Genomic DNA, 27,274 nt, shown 5'->3' on the forward strand with positions numbered 1-27,274 from the left:
ATCTGTTCAGAGGTATATTTTTCTTACCAATTACCCAGAGAAGCACAAGGGCAGATTCCAGAACAAAAAAAAAAAATCCCACAGCTTTTGACTATCAAGAGCGGGAACGTATAAGATGCCTTGATATAAGTGACTCTGGTCACATATTAATAATGCCTTTTCCAGTAAGTAATGCTATGAAAATGCATTTAAATAAAATCAAGGGCATTTTAGAATTGAATTGTTCAGTCTGCTTACTGTCCTGAACGCTTCTTGATGAGCTTCGTTCAGCTTTAAGTAAACGTCACAGAAACAACAATTTGTCCACAAAACGTGTTAAGAACTTTAATTAAGTAATAATACTATCAAGAATTTTCAGAACATGCCTTAGCAAGACAGAAGCCAAAACCAATTACAGTAACAGGCTTAAAACACTGAATAAAACATTATTTGACTCTATGTATGCTGTTATAACCTGCAGCTTACAAAACTATGAAACATACTTATGTTTTTGTCATACTGGCTGTTGCTTAACCACAATTTTAAACACTGATTCAAATCTCCATATCCATATTAAAGCTATTCCCTATCAAAATCCCATTATAACTCTGCATTTAATGCATTTCTGAATCCCAATCAAGAAAGCTACCTATATCAGAGGGAGGCATCTCATTAAGTCTGTAACGGCTGTTCCATCAGATATAAAAAGCAAAACAGGGAAAGATGTTTTCAGAAAGCTCCTAGGACTGTGAAACAAGCCTGTTCTACAGAAAGACTGGGGAAGGCTTCTAGGCCACATTTTATTTCATTTTGACTGACAAGAGACAACAGCACAGTTGCTCACCAGAGTGAAGTCAAACTAAGAGGTCTTCAAGTGCAATAAACAATCATCACTTAAGATTAGTGTACATGTAACTGAGGGGTTTGTAAATGCAAAGGACAGAGAGGCTTATCACCCCCGATTTCTAGCAGGAAAAGGATTTAAGACCTGAAAATATTTAATTTTCAACAAAATCATGGAATGAATTGAGGAGTGTCCAATACAAGACAAGCTAACCCTGTAGGAATGTTGCAATTCTGACTTCAAGCTTTCAGTGCATTTTAGATCAGAGGAAACAGGCAGCCTCATTCACTAATGAATATCTGCTGAATAAATATGCAAACAGCCTCAAAACTAATTAGAGAAAAGACAGAAAGGGTCTTTATACCATATGGTATATTATACCATAAATACAACAGAAAAAAAATTAAAATGAAAGGTAGCCCAAGCTTTAAATGTGAGGCTGTGGAGGATGGATCTATCTATGGTAATGCTATGATTCTATCTCAAGGGACCAGTTAAGCCCTGACACACCTGTACAGCTTCATGCTATAACACAAGCATTTCCCATCTCGGGAAGCCAATATGCACAGCACACATTCTGCTGGTTACAGCTGCCTTTGTATTAACAGGCTTCTGTAGTTTTGTGCATACTTTTCTTCTGCAATTATCCATTAAACTTAATCTCTGATATCCTCTAAGTATCTAACATGGACAAGAAATCCACACCTGCTAAGAAGAGAGAAAATGAAAAAATGTATTGTGAAATATTTATCTCAGATCCAAATGAAAAGATCATCTTTACTCTTATTTCCCCACACCTGTACCCAACAAAATTACTTATAGAATTTTCTGTTACTACTTTTATTCAAGAGAGGGCTTTCTGTTAGGCAGATTTGTTTTTCTTTTTCTGAAAAGGGAGAACAGGCAGCTGTCATGTCTCTTGCCCTAAAGAAACAAAATTGAAAACAGAACTTTATAATCACTAATTGCACTCTTTCACAATGGCAGTGAAGTTAAAAGACTGATTTTCTTTTGTTATACTTTGAACTAGAACAGGTATGCAGCTCAACAGACTATTTTACTTACTTTTCTTTTGTCTTCATCTGCTGGATCAAATCTGAAAGTGCCCCGATTCTGTAAAAAAAAAAAAACAAAAAAAAACAAAAAAAAACAAAAAGAAAGAGTTTGCATTTGTTACATGACATCAGCTGCTAAGTTTGTAATACCTGCAAAACCATTATAAACTTCAGGATTCTGGTTAAACCAGCCTCAGACACTGGGGCCATAACCATCCATCATGTCCTTTCCATTCTACCCAACAGCAAGAGCAACTTCAGTAGGTGGCTCCAACTAACAATTTCACAATTACTACTGGTGCAGAATAAGCCTTTATCTGTAGGCTGTTTCTAGTGTGGGTTAACAACTTCATACTTGGCCTTTTACAGGGTGAAAACCATTAGCTACAGCCTTGTGATTTACAAACACCTTATTCCTCAGACTCCTGCCCGAGCAGTTCTTACAGGCTTTTGACTGCATTTCAAGCAATCCAAACCACAACAACCATAGGATAGTCTTGCCCAGAAAACAAGTAGTACAAACCAAATAAGCCTTACTAGAAAAACTACAGTTTCCATATTGTGGCAATTCCCATAACACATTACCGAGGTATTTGTTTCCTTGGTGCAGTGAATGACAAGATAGGTACGGTCAAACAATGACCACGTATTTCCTGCAGTAGTTCCACTGTAGGAACACTTCCAACCGTAATTTAGTCTAGTATGATGTTGGTTTCCTGAAGTATGTTATTAGCAAAATACTATTTGAATGACACAATGTTTGTTCTGCATGTAAAAATTAAAATCTCAATTTCTTTGATTCCTAGTACACAATTTGCTACATTTCAGAAGTGACTGAAAAACAAAAGTGACCCTCTGTACCACAATCTGGGCATCTTACCTCTCATGTCACAACCTCACAGTTATATAGAGAGGCCTTCAACATCCACCCTACCTTTATGGGTTACCAATATCAATTAGATCCTTGAGGACAGTAGGAAAACAATTTTTTCCTTGTTCTTGCAGGGCTCCCAATAATGCTGTTGAACCATGTAAAAGCAGGTGAACATTAAATGATGAGCTAATAATGAAGAGATGCCCATCTTTTCTTTTGCAAGTGTCCAAAAATGCTCACATGCAAATGCAATGTAGTGACAGTAAGGAGTCCAAGCACTGGAGGAACAGGGACTTAGAATAATCATTGTGTATGAGACAGCACAGAGAAGCAAGAACAGACGTATTAAATTCTATTATAGTTATTCTATAGCCACTTGCACCCTAGAATGATGCTTAATCCTTCCTTTTTCTTCAATTAAAGCATATTTAATTGGTTATTTGGAAAAAGCTAAGGAAATCTAAAGCCCAGATAACGCATGGGTAAGGATCTGGAACCTGGAGTACTCTGCCCGGCCTTTGCTGGCCCACAGGCACCAGATCTGAGTTAGCAATGCACCGCACAGAAAGACAAATGTAGGAAACATCTCAGCAAACTTACCAAGAAACACAATAAGAAAATGTCATATTGAGACAGTATTAAAAGATTCCCACCCCACTTCAACAGAAGTACTTTGCCACACATACAGCACCAAGACTTCATTTAAAGATTTGAAATGCCAGAATAGAAACCACATCAGCTCTCACTCTGCCCTTGAGAATTCAGCTTAAGCCTAAGTAATTCATCCGTGGAAGCTGCCGAGATGGCATAAAATCCAGCATGGCAAAATTAATAAAAGACGTTTGCATGTGCTTTTTGACCCAATATATCTAACAAAGGGTCCTTTGCAAAAGTGAAGTCAGATGACAAAAGGTTCCCTCAATCAGAATAAAAAAAAAAAAAATTAGATGTGTCTAATGGACTATGCAGGGACAGGAGTTGGACTTATGATCGTTGTGAGTCCCTTCGAGACATTCTAAGATTCTGTGACTCTAGAGCTACCAGTCCTTCAAGAAAAGTGCCCTGCAGCTGCACCAGTCTTTTCATTTGAGTTTCATGTGTAAAGACAGCCAACATCAAGACTGTTGCTCAAGCTTCTTCTATAAGCTCAAGTTTGAGTGAAGACATCAGTTACTGCCATTGTTAGATGTAAAATATTGCATGTAAACCAGTAAACTTCAAACTTTCTCCTAGAGGCTGAAGAATAACCATCCACCAATCCACAATGATTTGGCTTTTCCCCTGAGAACAGAGCTCGGAATCTTTAACTAAAAACCTGAATGTTTGCAAAAGATTGCTAACTTTCAGCAGACAGTTCAGCACAACTGCATTTTAATTACGTCCAAAGCCAAACTCTGAGTCAGTACCAGCTTTAGAGACTTGGGTACAAGTCTCAGAAGTGTCTAAGCAGAGGACAGACACCTAATGAGTCAAGATGTGATCTTTAGAAATAGTCTATACTATCCTACTAAAATCTACATATCAAAATGTCCCTATCAGAGGAAGGGGGAAAAAGAAACCCACCTAACAACTAGCTTCACTTCAATTTCTATTTCTCAATGTCACCAGGAAATCCCCCCACTTCTTTACTTAGCATACATGAGACTGTAATAGCAGTAGACACTAGCTACTCTTTAAAATTCATCAGCATTAAAGGCTTAGCCTGTGGTATCTCTGCTTTTAGCAGTCTCCCACTTCCCCTGTGCTTAGCCAGAAACGCCGAAAAAAATTAGGTGAGGTTTGGCAGTCCATGTTAGCCACACCCAATACCACTGCAGAGCTGCTCCTCTGCATATTGTCAGGGCTGCTGCTGCTGGCACAGTGCAAAGGCCTCTCCCCAACAGGGCAGCTGACTAGGACACAAAGGACTGACTGCCCACAAAGGCCAGTGCCTCAGACAGGTGAGCAGGTGCCCCCTGTTGTTATCCTGGAGACTTCAGCGTTATCCTATCCAGCTTCTTCCAAGAGCTACAGGTGGGTTAAGAGACTTCTGAGGCAAATACACCCTGTGGAATAGCTGGAATTTTCACAGCTTGATCACCAATCATAGAATGGTTTGGGTTGGAAAGGACCTTCAAGATCATTCAGTTCCAAATCCCCTGCCATGGGCGGGGGGAACTCCCACCACATCAGGCTGCTCAAGGCCTCATCCAACCAGGCCCTGAACAATCCCAGGGAGGGGGTATCCACAACTTCCCTGGGCAATCTGTTCCAGTGTCTCATCACCCATATCATTTACTCCTAATGTTTAATCTAAATCTTCCCCCTTCCAATATAAAGTCATTCTCTCTCATCCTATTGCTACATGCCCTTCTAAAAAGTCCCTTCCCAGCTTTTTTGTAGCCCTTTCAGGTACTGGGAGGCCACTATAAGATCTCTTTCTTCTCCAGGCTGAACAACCTCAACTCTCCTCATAGCAGAGGTGCTCCAGCCCTCTGATCATCCTTGTAGCCCTCCTCTGGACCTATTCCAACAGTTCCATATCCTTCTTATGCTGGGGATTCCAGAAGTGGACACAGCACCGCAGTTAGGGGTCTCACAAGTGAAGAACAGAGGAGCAGAATCACCTTCCTCGCCCTGCTGGCCATGCTACTTCTGATACAGCCCAGCATACGGTTGGCTTTCTAGCTATGAGAGCACATCGCCAGTTCATGTTGAGCTACTTCCCATCCACCACCGAGAACCTGCTATGCTGCACACCAGGTGTGTAAAGCAGAGGCAAGGCAGAAGGCATGGAGGGCCAAGCCTGACAACGGGCTTGCGCTCCCTTTAGCGTTGCCTTCACCGACTGCCCCGGCGCTGCCGTGATGCCCACAGGCTGGGCTATACCGAGGCGGCAGCCAAAGCGGTGCCTGGGGCTCTGGAAGTCGGAGGTGCGGGGCTGGGACCCCCTCACCAGCCCCGGGGGCAGCCAGGAAGGGGTTGCGGGACGGGATGGAGTTAGGGGGAGGACACGAACGGGATTGAGGAACAGGGCGGGGAGCGGGGACGGGGTTGGGGGACGGGGGGGAGCTGGGACGAGGGGGAAAAGGCCGGGGAGGCAGGACGGAAGGGGGTTGAAGGAGAGCCGGAAGGATGGGGGCGGAGGGGAGAGCCAGGAAAGGGGGGTGGCGGGTGGGAGAGGACGATACCGGGAGGGGATGGATTAGGAGGGAAAGCCGGGACAGGGGGAGCCGGAACGAGAAGGGCCGGGAGGGTGGAAGCCGGGAGGAGGCGGATAGGAAGCCGGGAAGAAGGTGGAGGGGGGAGACGGGACAGGGGAGACGAGACGGGGAGGGCGTGAGATGAGGAGCCGCGACGGAGAAGGCAGGCTGGCTGCCTTCCCTCCCGCCCCGCCGTTACCTCCTCGTTGTACCGCGCCAGGACTCTCTCCACAGCCTCGGCGGCGCCGCCGCGCCCCTCCACGGCCTCGAGCACGGCGCCCACCTCCATGCCCGCGCCCGCCCCGGCCACCACCCCGCCGCGCGCCCTCCCCCTTCGTGACGCGCCGCGACGCTCCTCTTGGGCGGGCGGGAGGCGCTGGCACTCGATTGGCTGGGACGGGCGGCCGCGTGCACACCCGAGCTCTTCTATTGGCTGCCTTCCTGTCGCTGCTAAAAGACTACACTTCCCAGCGTGCCAAGCGAAGGGGCGATGCGCAGGATCCACGGGCTCGGGTGCCGCGGGGCACGATGGGTGATGTAGTCCACTCTGGGCGACTCCGATGGACGCGGGGCAGGATGAGAAGCGGGAGTTCGAATCCCGAGCGGCCACGCCGGAGGGTAGAGAGCACTGGGCATGCTCTGAGTGTAAAGGACAACCCGACACGTCCCTTCCTCGCTGGGCTTTGTCTTAGCGTCTGCCAGCAGCATGAAAACCTTGCTTGTTCTCAAGTTTGAGCCACCAGAGTGCTGGTGGTACACGAAAATTCTCCATTCCCACTTGGGCTGGTGGTTGGACTGGGTGATCCAGGAGGACTTTTCCAATTTTAATGATTCTGTGATTCTATGGAGAAGAATCCTCCACCTGCACTTTGAGGGGCAGCGTGGCTGCCTTCCCAAAACTGCCCTCCGTAGCCTTTCACAGAGGGGTTGATGTAGTTTTTGGAGGGTGTTGACATGAGTGAGCAGCCAGAGTAGTGTGGAGGAGAGACACCAGAGACAGAGTGGTGTGGAGGAGAGACACCAGAGACAGAGTGGTGTGGAGGAGAGATGCCAGAGCCAGGGTGGTGTGGAGGAGAGACACCGGAGCCAGGGTGGTGTGGAGGAGAGACGCCAGTGCCAAGCCCCTGCTGTGATTTGGTGGAGGGGTAGCAGGAGGGGAGGGTTGGGCTGCACTAACACAGCCAGGCGAGAGCCAGTTCTGGCAGAGCAAAGGTGAGCTGTGTCTCTGAAGTGCTCTGCAAGGCCTGATGTTCACACTACAGCTGAGAAAATTCTGTGGTATTTCTATATTCAGGGTGCCCTACAATCAAAATTCACTGCCCAGATAGAAAACAATGTATTGAAGTTAACAGAAAAAAAAAGCACAATAATAAAACTTCAGAGGGGGCTGCAGTCAGTCTGTCCTTGAAGAATTTATTCCTTCAGCAGCATTTCAGGAGGTGCTTCATGGTCATGAAGAGAAACCTTTCACAGAATCACAGAACCTTTTTGTTGGAAAAGACCTTTGAGGTCATCAAGTCCAGCAGAACATGTCCTCTACCAAACCACATCCCTGACCACCTCACCTATCTGTCTTTCAGATACTTTCAGGGATGGTGATTGAACCACTTGCCTGCGCGGTCTGTGCCAGTGCCTGATAACCCTTTCAGTGAGGAAATTTTTCCTGAAGTCTAATCTGAACCTCCCCTGGCACAAATGAAGGTTATTCCCTCTTGTCCTATCACCTGTCTCTTGGGAGAAGAGACCAACACCCACCTCTTTACAATGTCGTTTTAGATAGTTATAGACAGTGATAAGGTCTCCTCTCAGCCTCCTTTTCTCCAGGCTAAACAATCCCAGTTCCCTCAGCCACTCCTCATAAGACTTGTTCTCCAGCCCCTTTGCCAGCTTCATTCCTCTTCTCTGGACATGCTCCAGGACCTCAATGTCCTTCTGGTAGTGAGGGTCCCAAAACTGCACACAGTATTTGAGGTGTGGCCTCACCAACGCTGAGTACAGGGTGAGGATGCCTTCCTTGGTCCTGCTGGCCGTACTGTTTCATCTCACAAAGGATCAGCTGCTTGGTGGAAAATACCAGAGGGATGGGAAGGTTTCATCTGCAGGTGGACAGTGGCTTCAAAGAGCACTAAAGATATGTTGGCATATGCCTCCATGTATCTAAGATGCAGATCCAAGCTAGGATTTTCTAGGTAGAGGTTTCTTGCCACAGTGGGTTGAACTGAGATATAAAACCAGAACAATACGGTTGTTGGACAGCAAGGAGTAACAAAATCCAGCCTGAAGTGTGTCACCATTTTTTCTAAGTCAGATTCACTCACAGACTAATGCAACTTTTGAGATAAACTCAGTAAAAATAAACCTTTTTTTAATCTACAGTTGTTTGTTTCATACACAATTCTATCATAAAGTATAAGCTTGCTTAGATGTACTTCCCAGCAGAGCAAAGCACTCATGTTACTTGTACATTGCCAATTACTTTTTTTCCCCTAATGAAAAAAACTAAGAAATAAAGACTAGAAAACTGTTACTGCCCTTTAAAAGCACATTGTTATTCATCATTGGTGTGTGTTAGTTTCCACTTTCAGTAGCATATGAAGGATTAGGATTTCATTGAAAGAGAGGGACAGAATAAATTACATCCTCTACCAAAGAACTGCCAGACCTTTTCAGATGGGTGCATACCATGAGCCCTTCCCATGTTAGTCAGCTTTATCTAAACCTTCCAAAGCAATGTCTGCCCCTGAATTTCATGGGTTTCAGGGTCAGTCACAACAGAATTGTGAGCCTAGGGAGGTCAGAGGCCATTTTTGTCAAAGGGTAGTGACCTTAGCAGCAAGAGGTAGCCTGACAAAAACAGGATTCATGCTAGTGAATGGAGTTCTCACTGCTCTTCCCCCGCTGAGTCTTTTTTCTACCTGGTAATGAAAAATCTTGAAGAATTGTAATGGATTTTTACATGCCTACATACATACATGTTTGTGTGTGTATATACATCTATTTTTAAATATTATGTATGTTATGCTATAACATATAATATTACCATATATTGTACTGTATATATTACACTTATCTGTCTTTTGTTAAGTATTTTATCCTACAAAAATGATCACACTTTCAATAAAAAGTGTATTTGTTGTGAGAAGAAAGACAGAAAATGAGCAACAAAAAAAGGAAAAGGAAAAGGAGAGCATAAAGGAAAAGGAGAGTATAAAGGAAAAGGTAAAGGAAAGGGAACAAAAAAAAAGAGAAAAGAAAAGAAAAGATGAAAAAGAAAAGGAAAAAAATGGGGAAGGGGAAGAGAAAAAGGAAATTGAATAGCTTGGCACGTGGTATGAAAGTTCATTCAGAAAGATTTGTGTGGTAATGTTTTCACTTTATACGCATGTAAATACGTGGATAGGCAAGAAGCAGCAGTTTCAGTTATTATGGTCAAGGGAAGGACTTAATTACCAGCCTGCAGACTCTGACTCAGGAGGTTTGGCAATTTGTACTAGGATGATTTAAGGGATTCCGGTCCCTAACAGCCATTCTACCCAGAGGTTTCCATTCTCTTGTGAGCCACTGCACTTCACAGACTGGTATTTTCCCCTGTAACCTGAAAGCTGTAGTGAATCGTATTAATATGGTAGGTTCTGGCTTGCAGTGGTTGAGAAGGAGGCCTGGTTTCCATTGCAGTGCTTCTGATGGTGACATCTGTAGAGCTGTATTCAGTGATCTATATATTGCTGTCCATGACTGTTCAGTTTATATTTCAAAGCCTTCATCAGGAAGCTGTTCAAAGGTAGTTGGAAGTGCACATTCACAGTCCTGTGGCATCAACACTTGTTTCTAAATGAATTTAAAAAAGAAAAAGACAAACTATGGAGGTTCTTTTGCAGAAGACTTTTGAAGCCCTATCTGACTGGTGACGTTCCATGGCTCTTTTTTTTTATGACGAGCTTTGTGGTGCAGCTGTTGGTCAAAATTCCCTCTGTGAGGATTTTGCACATAGTGTATTGGTTCTCCATGCAAGTCTTTATTATTTCTGAGGCTGACACTGTGTCCAATATCCCTCCTCCTTCCTGAACAGTCTTCCTGAGCTTTCAAAGTCAGGGTAACTGAGTTGTCCCCAGATGTGTTGAAGGACTTAATATGTCATGTTTGTATACTAAACCAGTCTCACTTTTTTCCTCTCTTTCAGTCAATGGGGACTTAATTTGGTTTAACAAGCTATTGCAGAAATTGTAGGAATTACTTCTGGCTTCGATCGGGTGGTGCAGGGATTCACCTCCATCCTGATCCTTCTGAAGGCCCAGCTTTGAGTTACTGGTTTGTTCTGCCCACAAATATCTAGCCAATGCATTTGGTCCTTGGAGAGACTGTGGCAGGTCATGGCTAATCATGTAACTGGAGATAATTCAGTATTCTTGTAAATGAGTGAACAAGGTCATAGCAGGCTCTTGGCAGGTCCCATGCAATTCAGAGATTTGGAATTTGCTGGGGAAGTGAAAGTGGATTTTTGTATTCTAGTGACACTACCTTTCCTATACTAATTTCACACAGTTTTGATGAGGCAGATATTTTTATGCTTGTTAATAATTAGAATCAATACTTTGATTTAAACATCTTCAATAACAAAATGCAAAGTAGAACTTCGGTCTCAAACACATGAAAACTCCAGCTGCTAAAGACTGGCCACTAAAAATACTTCTTCATATGCCTTAACTTCTTTATGTGTAGAAAATTTTGCCTGAAGGCAACTTGAATAAGAATAAAATAGATGAGTTAGCCTGAGCCTGATCTTCCCTCTCCTTAATAAAAGTGAAGAATATATATATATTGGGTGATAACACCAGCTGACAAGGATAACATTTCAGAAGTTCTGTGACACTCGCCCAGGAAATGAGATTTTCATCAAGTACCTAACAGCAGAGATAAGCTCTTGCCATGTTTCCCACCAGGACCTTGGCTGAATGCTTAAGAGCCTGAACACTTGCCAGATCTGCCTTGGAACACCCTTCCCCCCTCAGTCCTTGCAGATCTCCAGCTCATTTCTGTATACTTTAGACTCTGAACTCCCATCAGTTTACCAAGTAGTTAAATATGCAAGGTCTGAGAACGTTGCCACTTTATTTACTCACCTAAGGAAAAGTGACTTTTCCATTTCTAGTATTCCGGTAGCTATGTGTTTGTTACTAGGTACAGTAAAGAAGACAGCACATCTTACCTGCTTCAGCGAGTGCACTGGCTTGGGTGAGCAACAGCAGCAGGACTGAAACCAGACAACGTAAAGTCATCAGTCTGTTCATAGCCTTGAACCTTGAGCCCTTTCTGCTGAAAGCACAGGTGTAGGACTACTCATATGTGGCGAGTTATTTATGTTCTCAAGCCTTTCATTGGATAAAAGTATAAGTTTTTATAAGGTTTATTTCTGTATTTAAGTAAATTTAAATGGTATCTATTTAATTTCAAGAACGTTATATCCCTCATATATCTTACACAACGGCACAAATAACACTGTTGTCCATTTTAGGCATAGACATGGTTCTCATCACACTGGGTGCTATCAAAGATTTTATTTACAAAACAATTACTGAAATGCCTGATGTCATATTTCCATTTATTTATTTCTTACCCATAGGGTAATAGGTCCACCACAATTTCTTGGTGCATTTTATAATACAGAAGAAAAAAGCTATGTTAATAAAATCTAACAAAACCTCACAAATAGCTACAAATCTGACAGAAAACGTCTAAGAAAAATTCTCCCCAAAATACAATACATTTTTCCACACATACACAGTACAGAATAAGTTCAAAGGCACAGCTTTGAATTTTGCTTTTGTAGAAGTATATAGAATTATCACCACGTGAAGGAATTGAGAGAACAGTTTCATACCTGTCAATAGGTAATTAAATGAATAATCATGTTTGCATTGTCATTTTCTTTACATAATTGCTTCATATCATCATATTTAACATATGTGGCTCTGAATCTAAAATCTTCCCAGTTCCCAAGTCCCTTCTTAACCTTGTCATTACTGACCAGAGAAATTAGACTTTTCCAGATTGTGCAAACTTAACACAAATACATATATAATAAGAACAATAGTCAACTTAAGGCAGTGTATAATTAAATGCTACATGTCTTTTCTTCTCTTTTGTAAAAATCAAACTTAGTGGATCAACAGAAAGGTGCATCAATATACAAAGTTAGATGTAAACTGAAACCTACAATACCACATGTCTTTTAAGGAGGCAGGCGGAGGAATTGACATGAACAAGTGATGACTTGGCAGAATGTTTTTTAAGGAATGCATTAAAAGCTTGAGAGAAGAACAGATGTCAGGGTTTTGCTGAGGGTGAATTTCCTGTCTTTAATTCAAATTATAAATAGGTCTCATTCCAGTACTTTTTTTGTAAGACTCATTAGCATTTGTCAATAAGAGAGGAGGGCAAAAATGGCTCACTCAAACTGACATCACACAGGGCTGGTCCACATGCCAGAAGTAAAGAAAGGCACAGATTGGCCCCATAAGTGGTTTAGAATAGCACAAGAATCTTTTTCGGCTACAGGAATATTCAGTCATACTGGTCTGCAACCTGCCCACATTATAAACTACATTTATCTGCTCAGGATCTTCTCCATCTTTACCTCCCTTGAAGAAGGTCCATGAAAAGTCCCACATAACAAGAAGTTTTGGGCTTTGCTGACACCAGCCATTTTCATTTAGCCCAACCTGTGGTGGCTTCCCCATTGATGTAGGCAAAGCCAGGAAAGTGTTGCATGTGCTCATATTCAGAATTTCTGCGTGTAGTCAAGGGAGTGTACATGTCACTAGAATTTCCATATCTTGAGGAGTGCATGGATGGGCTCGTGTAGCAGGAGTTTGCAGCCGGGACCTCCGGCCAGCGAGGAGTCACTGGTGTGGGATGCAGCCTTGGAGTACTGCTCATCAAACAGGGCTCCATTCTTGATGTTGGGCTGTTGAACGGGTACTACAATAAAAACAAATTAAAGAATTATCTACCACATACTTAATTTTAAAATAAGGGCTGGTAGCATCAATTCCGCATTTAACAAAACCAAAAGCATATGAATTAGCAGCCCTCCAACCACTGGGTAACGTACCGAAGGTAGAGTATCAGATAACCATGCCTGCAGTCAAATCGAAGTGTCAGGGTATGTCTTGCAAAGCAGTCACTGCATTTAAATATTGCATTAGTTTATCAAAGAGCTAAGTACTGGAACGTGTATCTGGGAGCAGAAACATAATTTAATTAATCTAATCTTTTCCTCACAGCTTTTACGTGGAAACTTACTATTCAATAAAAAAAACACCAGAGTATAAAATGTCCCAACTCCTTCTCACTCAACTGAGTCTTGAGAGAGGAGAACAAAAGGATCTTTACCACTGGAAAGGTGCCTTCTCTTTTAAATATCCGCAGACCATCCTGCCAGTTTCTGCCAAAAAATATTATGCTTGGGCCCCAGAGCTAGCAGCTAGTTGGAGCACTTTTGAAAAGAGGAAGACGAAGAGGAATCTCTCTGTTCCCCAGCTGTTCACAGTGACAGTTGGACCCAAGAAATCAAAGAAGTTTGACAAATACTTCCCACCAAAGAGAAAATGTGCTGAGGATAGGATAGGCAGGAAAACCGAACAGCTTTTACCCTTTGTAGACACAGACTGCCCAGCAACAGAAAGTAATCTGGACTTGTGAGTACTTGCTTAACTTGTATTTATCTTATTGCCTGTCTTACAGAGCAGATCACAGAATCACAGAATCATATAACGATTTGGATTGGAAGGCATCATGAAAGAAATCTAGTCCAACCCCCCCTGCAGCGAGCAGGGACACCTCCCACTGTATCAGGTTGCTCAGAGCCCCATCCAACCTGACCTTGAGTGTTTCCAGGGATGGGGCACCCTCCACCTCTTGGAGCAACTTGTTCCAGTGCTTCATCACCCTCAGTGTGAAAAATTTCTTCCTAACATCTAGTTTAAACTTCCTCTTTTTAGTTTAAAACCATTACCCCTCATCTTATGGTTATAGGCCCTGCTAAAATGTTTTTTTTTTCACATCTTATAAGCCCCCTTTAAGTATTGGAAGGCCACAATAAGGTCTTCTTGGAGTCCTCTCTTCTCCAAGCTGAACAGCCCAACTCTCTCAGCTTTTCCTCATAGATGAGATGTTCCAGGCCTTTGATCATTTTAGTGTCCCTCCTCTGGACCCGCTTCAACAGGTCAATGTTTTTCTTGTGCTGAGGGCTCCAGAGCTGGATGTAGTATTGCAGGTGGGGTTTCACCCGAGCAGAGTAAAAGGGCAGAATCACCTCCCTGACCTGCTGGCAATGCCTCTTTTGATGCAGCTCAGGATAAGGTTGGCCTTCTGGGCTGCCAGCGCACATTGCCAGCTCATGTCCACCTTCTCACCTAGCTTCACATCCAGCTTCATTATCTCTATGCTGTGCCTAAGAAATAACACACCTTGTTCTGCCCTCCTATTACCCTGTTCCACTTCACCAGCCATGTATCTTCAGAGCTTCCACATTTCACATGCAAATGTGTCCATACACGGGGCTGTACCTTTTCTACAAAAAATGTCATAAATTTTATGATTTTGGATTATTTGACTCTGTGATATTTCCTTAACTAGAAAACTGTCACTGAAGTAGCACTATCACTTCTTCTGATGCTTACAAGCCTTGCAAGCTACGTGCCAAAATTTCACATGACCGAGGACTGTAAAACCCCCTCTCCATATTTTGGAGAGTGAGGGAGAGGAAAGCTGCTGTAGTTGCTCCTAAGAGGGCGATGGCAGTGATTCCCAAAAGGTCTCATTACATTACTCCACTGCCAGATGGGGCTGAGGTTAATCAGTTGCATAAGTGGTCTCCAAGGCAATTACAGCAACGCCTCTATGAGGAGTTTCTGCTGACTCTTTCCTGACTGCAGCCAGGAAGGCAGCCTTGCCTTGGCAAACGTACTCAAACAGTTCACCAGCCTCAGGCAGCTCAAAAGCCTCACGCTGGCCACTCCTAATTAGAGAGGAGAAAGAGAGCACTATTTTTGACCAACATACTGTAGTCAGTGACTTAGCATATTCCACGGTGTCCTAGGGAGACAGGACCATTAGCAGATGACAAAGAAGGTATCAAAGCTGTACGATGAATTATTTAGCATATGTTTCTCATCGCTGCAGAGACTGGATTTACCTGTGCAATCAGCTGCTGAAACAGGCTGATAAATGGTAGCATCGTACTGGAATGTTAATGCTTCCACTGGCACTGCTAATAAAGCTATCAGAATAAGCTGCATTGGCAACACTGGCAACAAGACTACATACAATCATCTAAATTTCCACCTTCACCCCAAAGAATGGCTTTTCAGTAGGAAAATTCAGCAGAGCTCAGGCACTGACTGCAGAAAGACTTATATTCCTTTGCAGAGGAATCAATTTTTCGGACTCGTTGGCTTCCCAGAAGAAGCTTTTGCTGAATATAAGAGCTGCCAGTGCCCAGCAACAATGAAACTCAGGCTTTGAAATTTTAAATGAGGAGATCTGAATTTAGGATTACGGTTCTCTCCTTTTGGTCCTCTACTACAGAGAGGGCACTCTGTCAAAAGACAACCAACCTGCAAGTATTCTGAGTCAACATAAGAGGTTCCAGAAAAAGTGGAACAATTTCTGTATTTTTAAGGTTTGAGAGATGAGCTGATATAATTAGGATGCAGCTTTCCATATCTCTACTGGTAATATATGAAAGTCATTTGCATGCTAGTGCCTGCTGATTTCCTTCACTTGAACACCTTCATGAGCAAAGTTCTTGCCATGATGACTACAGAGGAAAGTTGTCTTTTGATTCACTGTAGCTTCAGAGTTGAATTCGTCTCTTCTAACTTTAATTATCAAAAAGTCAGGCATCTAATAAAAGTGAGTCATCTGTGCTCTGATTAAAGACAGAAGATGAGCAGTCCTCAGAAGATGTCTATTTTCTTCCTTCTGCTACATGATGCAATCTATTAGTTATGTTGACTCAAGTTAAATAAAAGTCCCTTTTCTATAGATGTCAAATCTATAAGTTGTTTTTCATGGCTGATCTCAAATGTCCCTCAAATGATTGTGTACAAAATTCTTTGAGATGGCAGGAGTTTGTACCAGAATGGATCATTGGGAAAACAACACTCAAATAATACGTTTTTAACTTTTTTTTTTCTTTATGTCACCTTTGGAGCTGCAAGATGTAATCTGAGCTAGAAACATTCTTTGTCTTCAGTAGCGTTTTGCTTGATGCTAATTAGCATGGTCTTTGCCTTTATTACCCATTGATTTCTACATGAAATCACTGTAGATTCCCATATTAAAGAATATACTTACATGAGATTTTTCCAGACTTTTGCACCAATTATTATCTCATCTTCTTCCCAATGTGATAATCTATCTGCTCTGTTTTGAACCATTACAGAATCCTTTGCCATTCTGACTCAGTGAAAATTTCCTTTGAGGCTGCGAAACTGAGATATTGACTTATAACAGACGAATTACTTGCTTTCGTATCCTTTACAAATGCCAAGACAGAGATAATTTACTGCTAATAGTTTGTAGACTACAAAACTTTCATCTAGGAGCAAGAGAACCAAAATAAACCCTGGGAATATCACGCTGGGTCTACTGGTTGTACATGGCATTATGTGGGGAAACCACATAATTTCTTTTAGGTACTTTGGACAAAAAAAAGTGCTGTTTAGGGACTGAAACTTTGGCTTCAAGAATGAACTTCAGGATGCACTGAAAAAGAAATTAATCCTCCCCCTATTTGCAGTCAAGAGGCCATGCTAAGCCTTACTAAGAAGACAGGGCTAATGGCTGTGCATGAGAGGACAGGATAGAGCGTGCTGCTTTTCCTTTTCATCAAACACACCCAATGCAGCTGTGTTTATGAATGTGTCATGAATATGAAACAAATAATTGCTTGAAAATAACATGAACCCTAAATATCTAGTATTTTACAATAAATTCAGTTATAATTGAATGCGAGATGGAAAGTTTTGTAACGATAGGTCAGCTAATCGCAAATGAGTCAGTGACTTCTTTTTCCCTACAGTGAAGAGACTATTGAAAGACAATATTTTTAAAGTACTCGTTGGCCCCTGCCTGACTATTAACTCACCCAATGAAGCATCTATTCAGCCTTGTTGGAGTGTCCAAAGCGTAGCCATCTGGGCGGATGCCTGCCCATGCTGCCTGAATCACCTTTCACACTCTACATCCGGTTTAATGAAGAGTGCTTAAGCATGCTGAACTCAAAACACTGGGGCCTAGTGATCTTTGCCAGATATAAAAGCGACATTTGTTGGAGGGCTCTTGACAGGAAATTACCATTTTCTGGGTTAACTCACACTTGCTGCTGCTGCTGCTGTTAGACCTAGACAAGAAGCCCTTTAAGTCTGAGAAACTTTGAGCAGATTATTGTTAAGGCCTTGCCCAAAAATGTAAAATTAATTCAATTTCTTTTAGCATTATTTTAGAAAATACAGCATTAAATATGTCCTCCCATGAAGTGAAGACTGAGTTCCTGCAGTGTGAGGGTGGAGAATAATCTCTTTATTCTTATCCTCAACCCACTGACTGATTATGCACAGAGGTGAAAGGTGTCTCTGTCCAAACAGCAAAATATTTTCCTTATAAATGTGGCTCTGACTTTACATTACATTAGCTCACCCTTTTGCAGTATGTTGCAAGTTAATGTTGTCTGTTAGCCACTTCTTTAGAACTTGCAAATAACTCATACGAGAAATAACAGAAATTGTGAAGAAATGGCTATAAATTCTCTTCATAAAAATAAACTTAAAATTTAAAAAAATAACATAATCAAAATTATTAAGTGATTGCATCTTTATAACCCTTAATCTTGTCCTTTTCTCTACAAACTGAAGCTTATTGAACCTGTCAAACAGCTTGGGTGAAAGCCAACCTAGGTGTTTTTAGTACTTTTGGGAGTGGCATTTGGAGCCTTTTGAAAATGTTATTTGTGCTTATTTAAAAAGAATTTAAGGCATCTGTTTCCTGTGCATTCAATACATAAATACTTCAATTACCTTCTAACAATCTGGTCTGTTATGAAGCCATACAGATAGGAATGATGATTCTTGTTGCATGAATGCGATTTGGACAGTATTTTTTTCTTTCTGTCATTACTAGCAGCTCAATGACAAAGTGGTTATTTGGAAGGGAATATTAGGACTTTATACTCTGTAGGTGTTGGGGGAAAAATTATTTTTTGTGAAGCAGATGGGCCAGAACAAGGTGAATGGACAGTAAAGCATGTCTGGGAAAGGATTTCTTAGGCTCTCCCACTGTAACAAAAACCATAGAATCATAGAATCATTAAGGTTGGAAATGACCTCTAAGATCATCAAGTCCAAACACCGGCCCAACCACCACTGTGCCTACTAAACTATGTCCCAAAGTGCCACATCTACATGTTTTTTTAACACCTCTAGGATTAGAGACTGGGCACCCTCTTCCCTGGGCATCCTGTTCCAATGCTTCATCACCCTTTCAGTAAAGAATTTTTTCCTAATATCCAATCTAAACGAGTTGCTTCTTTCTTCAGGTATGGCCCCTTTGTAAATCCTGCTGTAGAGGCAAATGAAGGGAAGTGAAGACATTGCTGGGTAGATTTGTGGCATGCAACATTGTGCAGCGAAACTGAGTGGTGCTGTAACTCATAGGGTATTTCTGGGAAGTTATGTGAGACCACTGCAGTTGTCAGAGCAGGTTAGGAAAGTCAGAGTACAAACATTGCTTAAAGCTCCTTAAACTATAGCCCGAATACTGTGCTCCCTCTGTCTGAGAGGTGTAGACTCAGCCTACTGCATAACAGCAGATTCTATTACTGCAGCATTTTCCTGACTGGTTTGTTCTGTCCAGATCATGGAAGTAAACTGTGCTCCTCGTAAACCCAAACTGAAGAAAACATAACAGCAGCACAAGCAGTTTATGAAACAAATGTGTTTCTTCGAGTCACAGGAGTCGATTAGTGCCTTTCAAGAACTCTGATTATGCTCCTGAGAACAACAGGATATAGCTTATAAGAAGCAGCAAAAAAGAAAAAAAGGTTGTCTTTAAGGTGAGAACTGCATCTCAAGGATCAAAAAGGGAAACACTGCCACTTCCATGGCTCTCTTAAGTATGTCCACCTGCCATTCACCATTTGGAGGTGGGTGCTCCATCTTGGAAATGTAAAGGAAGAAAAGGTAAAAGACTGTGCATCATGGGATGTAGGAGTGCTTCCCAGATCTAAGTGGCTGATCTGGCAGCTTCTTGACTGAATCCATCTCTAAGTCTATAAGTACAGAAGAGCTCAAAGAATGAAAAAGCTCAAAGCTGGGGTAATGGAGAGTGTTTTGCTGCAAAATACAACAGTCTGCCTGCTGCTTCTACTCAGGATATCCCTAGGTCAGCTCTTGCCAAAAGCAATGCGGTGATGATGATGAAAGGGCCACTCTCTACCTACCCTATTTCTGAGACTTTTCCTCCACACGTTCATTTCTGAACATTGCTGGAGACAGGTACTGAATAAATAGACCTACAAGATGATTCACTACAGCCATGCATTACAGTAATTACACACATATCACATATGTTTTTCATACTGCATGTACAGTGATATACATTCATATGTTGTTCATCTTCCCAAGTTACCAGACACATTAAAATATAAAAATATATACTGCTGGAGATCTCTCTAGTTAGCCTCCGTACTAGAAGTGTTATCCTTTAGGAAGAAAAAATATGTTTCAGCATGACTTACATTGTGTTTATGGAAGAGGTGGGATGATATGAATTGAAATATTTATGGATAGCCTGAAAAAGGATGAAGACTTATCTAGTTGGAGTGAAACTGGCAGACAAAAGCTGTGATCAAAAGCCAGTCAAATGTATATTGTGGAGGTGGATTATGTGGTGACACTGTGAAGAGTTTACCTTTGAAGGGAGTACCTCTCTGCTAAATTTGACGCAGGTTGATAGGAATGCTCAGAAGTTTTTAGGCAGTTGTTATCTATTGCCTAAAACTGCACAAGTAGAGAACTTATAAAACACAAAGTCAGTATAGATGTGTCTATGTACACACATTTACATGGCCCCTTTCTCTATGATGATGGAATAGCACCATGTAATTATATGCACTTTTGCACTATGGCTTAGATAACCAGGTAGCAATGAACCAATCTGTAGAACATCTTTCTTTATTTGTGTGCAAAGCTCCTGACCAGTAAGCCAAGTCACGAAATGAACAATCAGGCCCAGAGCCACAAGGAAGCAACTGTTATGAGAACTATTCACAGATCCTGATAAAAAAAATGAAAAAAAAGGTATTCTGATTAAGACCAAGGTTTGAACAGGCCGTTGCTGTCAATAAAAATATGTCTTAGCCATCAGTGGGAATTAGTCAGCCTATACTGCCAGAAGGAGCCAGTTTTAGGCTCATGCCCAGTTAGTAGCTGCAGGTACTTCATCAGAACATTTACTCCCCTATAAAGTTTCTTACAAGACACCTCCTCTGATTTTATTGCCTTTTTGTCCACTTGAGAGTCACTTGTCTTACTGAAACTATGAGCTACTTATCAAAATTTCTATTTAGCTCAAAATCACAAGATACTTATCACATTTCTCTGTGAGTCAAGGTAAGCTCCAAGACTGTCTCAGAGGTGGGAGATAACAACAAACTCAAGGGTTCTCACCAGTCTGTTTTGGGATGGGATATGAATGAACATGCAGCTGTGGCACATGGTGCCGCAGTGACATCAGCCTTAACAACTACCACCATCTCGTTTCCTCTTACACTGGGGAATTCAAATTATCCAGAGGCCTCTCATTAATACGGATTTGCTGCTGGTCAGGTGAGATAGGCTTGGCTTGGGACCCTGACTTGCACCTTTCAAGAGCTATACATAGTACACCTACAGCCATGTGACTTCTTCCCTTGCACAGTCCCATTGCAAGATTTCCAATGACAAAGCCACAGAAGACATCCTGAAATGAATACAATGTAACTGTCATTGTATTGTTAAGTGGGGATCAACTTGTTACGTGGTGGCAAATATAATTTAAACAGTCACTCATTCCCCTTCCCCTCTCCCAGCTGTTCAGTTCCCCACTTCCACCAAATTAAATATTCCCCCCATTCTCTCTGCTCCAATTCTACTTTTTTTTGTGGAATTCCACTTGTTTTTTTCCTTGTTGATCCTTTCCAACTCAGGACATTCTATGATTCTGTGATTCCTTTGACTATGTTCACCTTAGAAAGTCTGCTAGAAAAAGGGTAGTTCCCTAACTACCTAACTATCATAAGGCTTTGTAGGCAACAGTACATTATGACCTTTTGTTGGTTGAAAGAACTTGTCATCAAGGCAGATATCTTACAGAAGCTCACTTAGCTTTAAAAAGAATGTCGAGAAATTCCATATTGAAATCATTCATGACTTTCAGATTATTTTTGAAAGCAGGGTTTCAGTTTGTAGCTCCTTTCAATACAGAATGAGTGCATTGACAGGGTTTTGTTAGCTGTGTCCTGCTGTGAGATTCCATCTGTTTACAATCAGCATGAGAAAGGACATGCTAAATGCAAGTTGAAATCACCTTGCTCTCAAATATGATCATTAAAGCATAGCTGTTCTTCATGTGTGTGCAGGACAACTCAAGGGCTAGTAAGAGAGGAAGAAATGATCCAACACCTGCACTTGTAGAGACAGCCTACTACAGTATGAAAAATATTTGCATTATTTTAATGTATGTTAATATTTCCATGTAATACGTTAACCAGGGCATGAGTAAACTACAAGTGTATCGATCTTGCTTTGCTTTATTTATTTCTTTCTTAACTTACTCTGTCTATGTCTATAAAGACAGTTGTCAGAAGTTAGTAAGAAACTCCTTGTGTGGGTGATAACATATCTAAACAGTAAAAGCCTAATTCTCCATTTTGCACACAAGTTTGTGAAAAAAAATTTTAGAAATAGCATTCAGGTAGGTTTTCTGCAGTAAAGGATAAGAGAGGGTAAAGAACATTGGTGAGCCAATCTTAAGTTAGAAAGTGATGCATTCTGGAAAATGTCTTGCTATAACAGGATAAGGCCTGTACTGAGATACCAATGTATGCACACCTATCACAGGACACTGTACTTAAACCCTCATTCTCTGTTCCTATTGAAGATACAGCAGCTGCAACAACCATCAAACAAATCCTCACACCTCATGTAGTCTGTCTGATGGACCAGACGCTACACAAGTAAGTGAGAAGTTACAGACTTGTTCTTTACATCAGCTGGAGAGCCATTGTTGAGCTGGTCCAAAGAAGCATATTGGGGTTGTATAGTACTATCTTCTCAGCAGATTTCAAAAAGCTTTAGGAAAATGAGTAAAATTATTCTTATCTTAAAGCTAGGGACAATGAGACATAAAAAAGATAACTTACTACTCTGCGATCACCTGGCAAGACTGATGTCAAAGACCAGTATGAGATGCAGGTTTCACGTGTTCTAGTCCAAAGCACTGTCAAACTCACATCTTTTCATCTGGTGCGAAACTGTTCCAGTCCAGTGATGATAGTAAAGTTTGATGGTCCTTAATACAGTTATATAACTTTCCAGTTGATAAAGCATAAGGTGCCATGCTCACAGAGCCCAGTGAGCAGCTTGCTACACAGGCGAAGCACCAGTCTGCACTATGTACTAAAGCCCTCCTACAATGGACCTGTTGTCAAATACCATCATCCCCCTTAATCTGTGGTGGTTTCTACTGGCTCAGTTTTGTGAACTGATATAGTCCTCAAATAGTTACTGACATAATTTCTCAGCATTATACTGGGAGGCTATGGCACGCAGATCAAACAGAACCCCTTTGCCATGGTGTCCTGAAACTACTCAAACTGTATTCAGAACTCACATTTTTGGCAAATTCCTAAACGTAAGTATTCTCAAAAGCAAAGGCCCCAGAAGAATTCACTATGGTCTCTACATCTGCTTTCAACCATATGAAAACACTTCTGTTTCTTAGGAATCTCTTCCTGTTCCCAAACCATAAGAAGCACACAACTAATTACATTCATTTTTGTCTTGGCTAGTCCTTATCACAGAAAACACTTTCTATGATCCGGACTGCTGGATTTCAGAGTTTAGTACAATCTAAGGCTACTTCTGATAAAAGAATCTCTACCAAAATGAAAAGATATCTAGGTTATATTAGAAAAGAAAAAAATTAGAGGCCATCAATGACTACACTGATGACAGCTGATTGGTTCAGATGGCTAATATGCTGGTAAGAAATTTACAAGCACAACTTTACTTAAAATGTTATAGCAGGTATTGTCAAGTAATAAATCCAACTTACCTGGGAAGAGCTTCTGTGGTAAGCTGGATAGTGAAGTGGTCCAGAAATAGCAGTATCATGTGGTAAGGATGGATACTGACTCTGCATTGGATGGGGATGCTGGTTGCTGTAGCTACCATAGTTGTAACTTCCCGTGTATCTAAAACCCATTTAAAAACACTGGTTGGTATGCATAGTAATTGTATTGCCACTAATAACTCTATAACATCCGAGACATACAGTTGCACTTTTTTGCATAGGAGAATGATATTTTAAATAACCTTTTTAAAAAAGATACTTCCCAGCTCACTTGGGAAGCAGATGCCACTTAGCAAAATGATGTGTTCAGCGCAGCAGCAAATAGAGAGACTCAGCATGTTTTTCTGACTAGTTTTATGATGCAGACTCATTTGTGTGGTTTCTAAGGAGAAAGTGCCTTTTTCTAGTTGCTGTTGTTGTTATTGTTATTATTATTGTCATCGTCATCATAGCCATGTTCTGAGTAAATTGCTATCCACGCTGAAGAAGTAAAGTAAGATCTGACTTAAAGAAGTACACTGTGGAGCTCAGCTATCTCTTTGCATTGGGGTCAGATGCTCTTTATTTGGGAGGGAGAGCAATGTATTCACTTGTATCTGAAGCACACAATGTACAGCTTTAGCACAGCTGACTGAAGAACAGAGTGGGATTTGAGGCTGGAGAATCTGCCTGCTTTTTTTTTTTTCAATTGCAACCTCTTGTCTAGGGACAGTCGGGGTAACGGAGGGAGCAGTTTCCTTACATATAAGAAACTGCAGGGTCAGTGTTTGTTTGCCACAATTATTTGGGCTGTTAACCAGCAGAGAATGCACAGATGCTTTCTGCAGCCTCCCATCTTTGTGCAGCCATGCGATCATTTGATGCTAATTCAGCACTGAAGTTTAAAGACTCTTAAAATATACGCTATTGAAATGCAATACAAACCATGATAAACAAACAAACAGGGTAAAACCAAATCATTGTGAAAAAGGGAAGGCAGCTACTTGTACAGACTGTTTTTCCAGGAAGTTCGGTTTAAATTTTACACTGGGTGGAGTTTAAGCTTCTACTACTCTTTTGATTTTCTGGTGGTATTCTAGAGACACTACGTCATGTCTTACATCAGCCAAAACAGCAGCTTCAAAATGAGACCAGAGAACCACCTCTAAGTGATTTTCAGGACATAAGGCTCTGTGTCCATCTTTGTTTTTCAACACTGAGCTCTCATTTTTATGTTCACTTGTGCTCAGCTGTAAATAGGAGTGGTTTTCGTAATCTACCTCAGACAGGCTGGTGTCCACATGATATGACTTTAATAGTCTTTCTGTGGAGAGCTGTGGAGAGAAGTATGGCTATGTTACAGAGCTGTTGGACTTTGTTAGTGGTAGGCAGGCATCTTGTGTTTTACTCCCTTCAACACGATAGACTGCTAAATAAGATCTGCAACAGAAGTTTTTGTTGGTCTGCATAAGCTTGACATTCATGGTGCTGCTTTCTCTGCTTGAAGAAGATGCTCGCTTAGATGTTTATGCTAGATAGTCACTCTTGTAGTCTGGAGTGCCCTTGGACACTCAAACAAAGCCAAGTCCTCTACAGCTGTGTTTGCACTTTATGCTTTCTCTAGTCATTAAAAGATACTATGTCTTAGTCCAGAAGATATTGGTCTTGTCTCCTTCATTCAAACACTTACCACTTTTAGATAAAATATAGCATTTTAATTCACTTGAGAAGAGAGTTATAAAGTCCCTTATCTTAATCTCTGTTGTGTACTTTTGGTCCAGGAAGCTTTCTCTTTGTCTCATCAACTTCAGGAAAGAGAGCACTGAGGACATGAGAAGGAGATGACCATGCTCCTTCAAGACTAGTATTCTCCTGCCTGCCTGAATGTGTTTGGCTGAGGAACCCTGCAACTCTCTAAGAGGAAAGTGCCTCTGAACAATCCAACAAAAATGTTTTCTGCCAAATACCATATCCTACAGTGATTGCTGAACTACATCTATAGTCATGGTAGAGGGGATAGTGCACAGATGGCACGTCTTTGGGGAAGTCCACCTGGGAACTAGCAGTTACACTACAGTCTAGCAGTCTACAATTCAGAAAGAATGGACAATTGATCATACAGAGAATAAAGCAAAAAGTCCTGCATCTGGGGTGGCGTAACTCCTGCAGTGGTACAGGATGGGGTCATTTGGAGAGAAAGTAGCTTTGCTGCTTTATGTTGTGGTATGTAGTGCTCTGATCTTTTAGGTATTGTTTTTTGATGCCAAGGTGCTTTGGAGCCTTTCTGTTTCAGAGACGACCATCTTTTTTTGTGCAAGATTGGTAGGAACCCCTGTAGAACTGCTATTAGGAAACTTTCAGGTATGCTGGGTGGCCAAGAGTCTGCATTTGGTGGGAAATGCACCTACAGCAGGAGAATGGCTCATGGCTTCCATACAGCTTATGGGGACTTTTTTGCATGGGAGTGAGGGCCAGTCTCTGGAACTACAATAGGTGCTTGCATCATTTCAGTCTTCTCCAGAAACCTGTAAATCTTAGCGCAGACTTTGATCTTCTCTCTTTCTTTCCCAGGTAGCTATCTGTTTGAATCTTGCACACAAGGTCTCTTATTTTTTCTTTTCCTTTCTGAACATATGATTCTTTAACGCTTTTAAACAAGCTCTGTCTTGGATCTGTGACTGCCTTCCCTAGGAACCACAAAATTATTCTTGTGCTTCAGAAGACCATGGGTGAGGTCACTGCATTTCCCTGCAGATACTTTTTCAGGAACAAGTCTCTATAGCCTGTCATATTATAGTCAAATCAGATAAAAACTGAAATACCAATATGCTGATATTGCTGTAGATACAAAATAAGTGCCAATTGTAATGATTCAAAAGAATTTTAATAGGACTATACAAAGGGCAAATGAGATCATGAAATCGTTGTGATAGAAGCCATGTGAACATGGATTCACAGAGAGGTCCCATCCCTCTGAGCTTACAAAGTCAATTTCAGTAAAGAAGGGAGATAACACTGCAATGTTTAGAAGCATCACCGAAATGTTTCTGTCCATGCATCACATATAAAACAAAATAGCAAAAGAAGTCAGATTATAGAAGTCTTTGTTGCCTTTCAGAAAAGTTAATTTAACCAGATAAAAAAGTTTCCTCAAATCACCTACCAAAGGCAAGGGATTCCTTTAGTAACAATGAAGTCTTATGTTTGTATACATATATTTATACAGATATTCACTATCTTAATGCAGTCTTTTCCAATTCTTACATCCTGTTAGCTCCTGAACTTCCCTGCTGCCTTATTTCTGCCTCTACCAAGTTGTCATATGATTGGATAGGAGAGATGGTCCACCTCTCCATATCCAGCTTTTTGCAGGAAGGGCGTAGCAGTGAGATTCCAACACAAATCCAAACCTGTCCACACCCAAGAGGATAGGGGATGCAGGGTTCACGTTAATCTAATATCACCCTACCAAACAGTATACAATCCTACACATTTGGAAAGGACTTCTGAAAGAGTAATGAGTAAGCAATGAGACTGAGGAATTCTTTTAAACATCAGTAAATTCTTTTAAGCATCTTGCTTCACATCAGCATCTGGGCACTTGCTAAACTTGTTATCTTCCTGACCCTTCTCCATTGATAATTTTGTGATTGTTTCGTTTTAGTTATGGATATCTGTGAATTATACATTTACTCAGATGAAGATGGCACAGAAGAAATGGATGATGGAAAGAGCACTGTAAGACTTACTCTGAGTTTCTGAAGTTTTTCAAGATCAAATTATGTTACATATCTTTCTACTATAGTAATTTTATTTGAGAGTCTTGAGCAAATTTTGGTGACAGAGATGGAATTAGATTATAGTGAAAAGTGGCTATTTTTCCAAACTTTGGATCTTTTTTCTTTGCAAGATTAACCATAGCCATAGAATCATTAAGGCTGGAAGAGACTTCCAGAGACTATTTAAT

At 41.3% G+C, this 27,274-nt stretch overlaps 2 protein-coding genes across 3 annotated transcripts in view; both read right to left on the minus strand.

Annotated features, from left to right (window-relative positions):
• Positions 1-6,251, minus strand: part of RIC8B (RIC8 guanine nucleotide exchange factor B) — a 42,113-nt gene extending 35,862 nt beyond the window's left edge. Inside the window, exons 1-2 of the mRNA XM_054083741.1 lie at positions 6,134-6,251; positions 1,889-1,936 (exon numbers count right to left, since the gene is read on the minus strand). Of these exons, the coding sequence (XP_053939716.1) occupies positions 1,889-1,936; positions 6,134-6,223 (138 nt within the window). The 5' untranslated portion in view covers positions 6,224-6,251. The remainder of the gene's footprint in view (positions 1-1,888; positions 1,937-6,133) is intronic.
• A 5,238-nt stretch (positions 6,252-11,489) lies between these two features.
• The window catches only part of RFX4 (regulatory factor X4), a 98,127-nt gene continuing 82,342 nt past the window's right edge, over positions 11,490-27,274 (minus strand). For both annotated transcript variants that reach the window (XM_054080888.1, XM_054080879.1), the window contains exons 17-18: positions 23,311-23,449; positions 11,490-12,912 (exon numbers count right to left, since the gene is read on the minus strand). In XM_054080888.1, the coding sequence (XP_053936863.1) occupies positions 12,640-12,912; positions 23,311-23,449 (412 nt within the window). In that variant the 3' untranslated portion in view covers positions 11,490-12,639. The remainder of the gene's footprint in view (positions 12,913-23,310; positions 23,450-27,274) is intronic.

Source organism: Cuculus canorus, chromosome 1 (genome assembly GCF_017976375.1).
Source record: "Cuculus canorus isolate bCucCan1 chromosome 1, bCucCan1.pri, whole genome shotgun sequence".
NCBI lineage: Eukaryota > Metazoa > Chordata > Aves > Cuculiformes > Cuculidae > Cuculus > Cuculus canorus.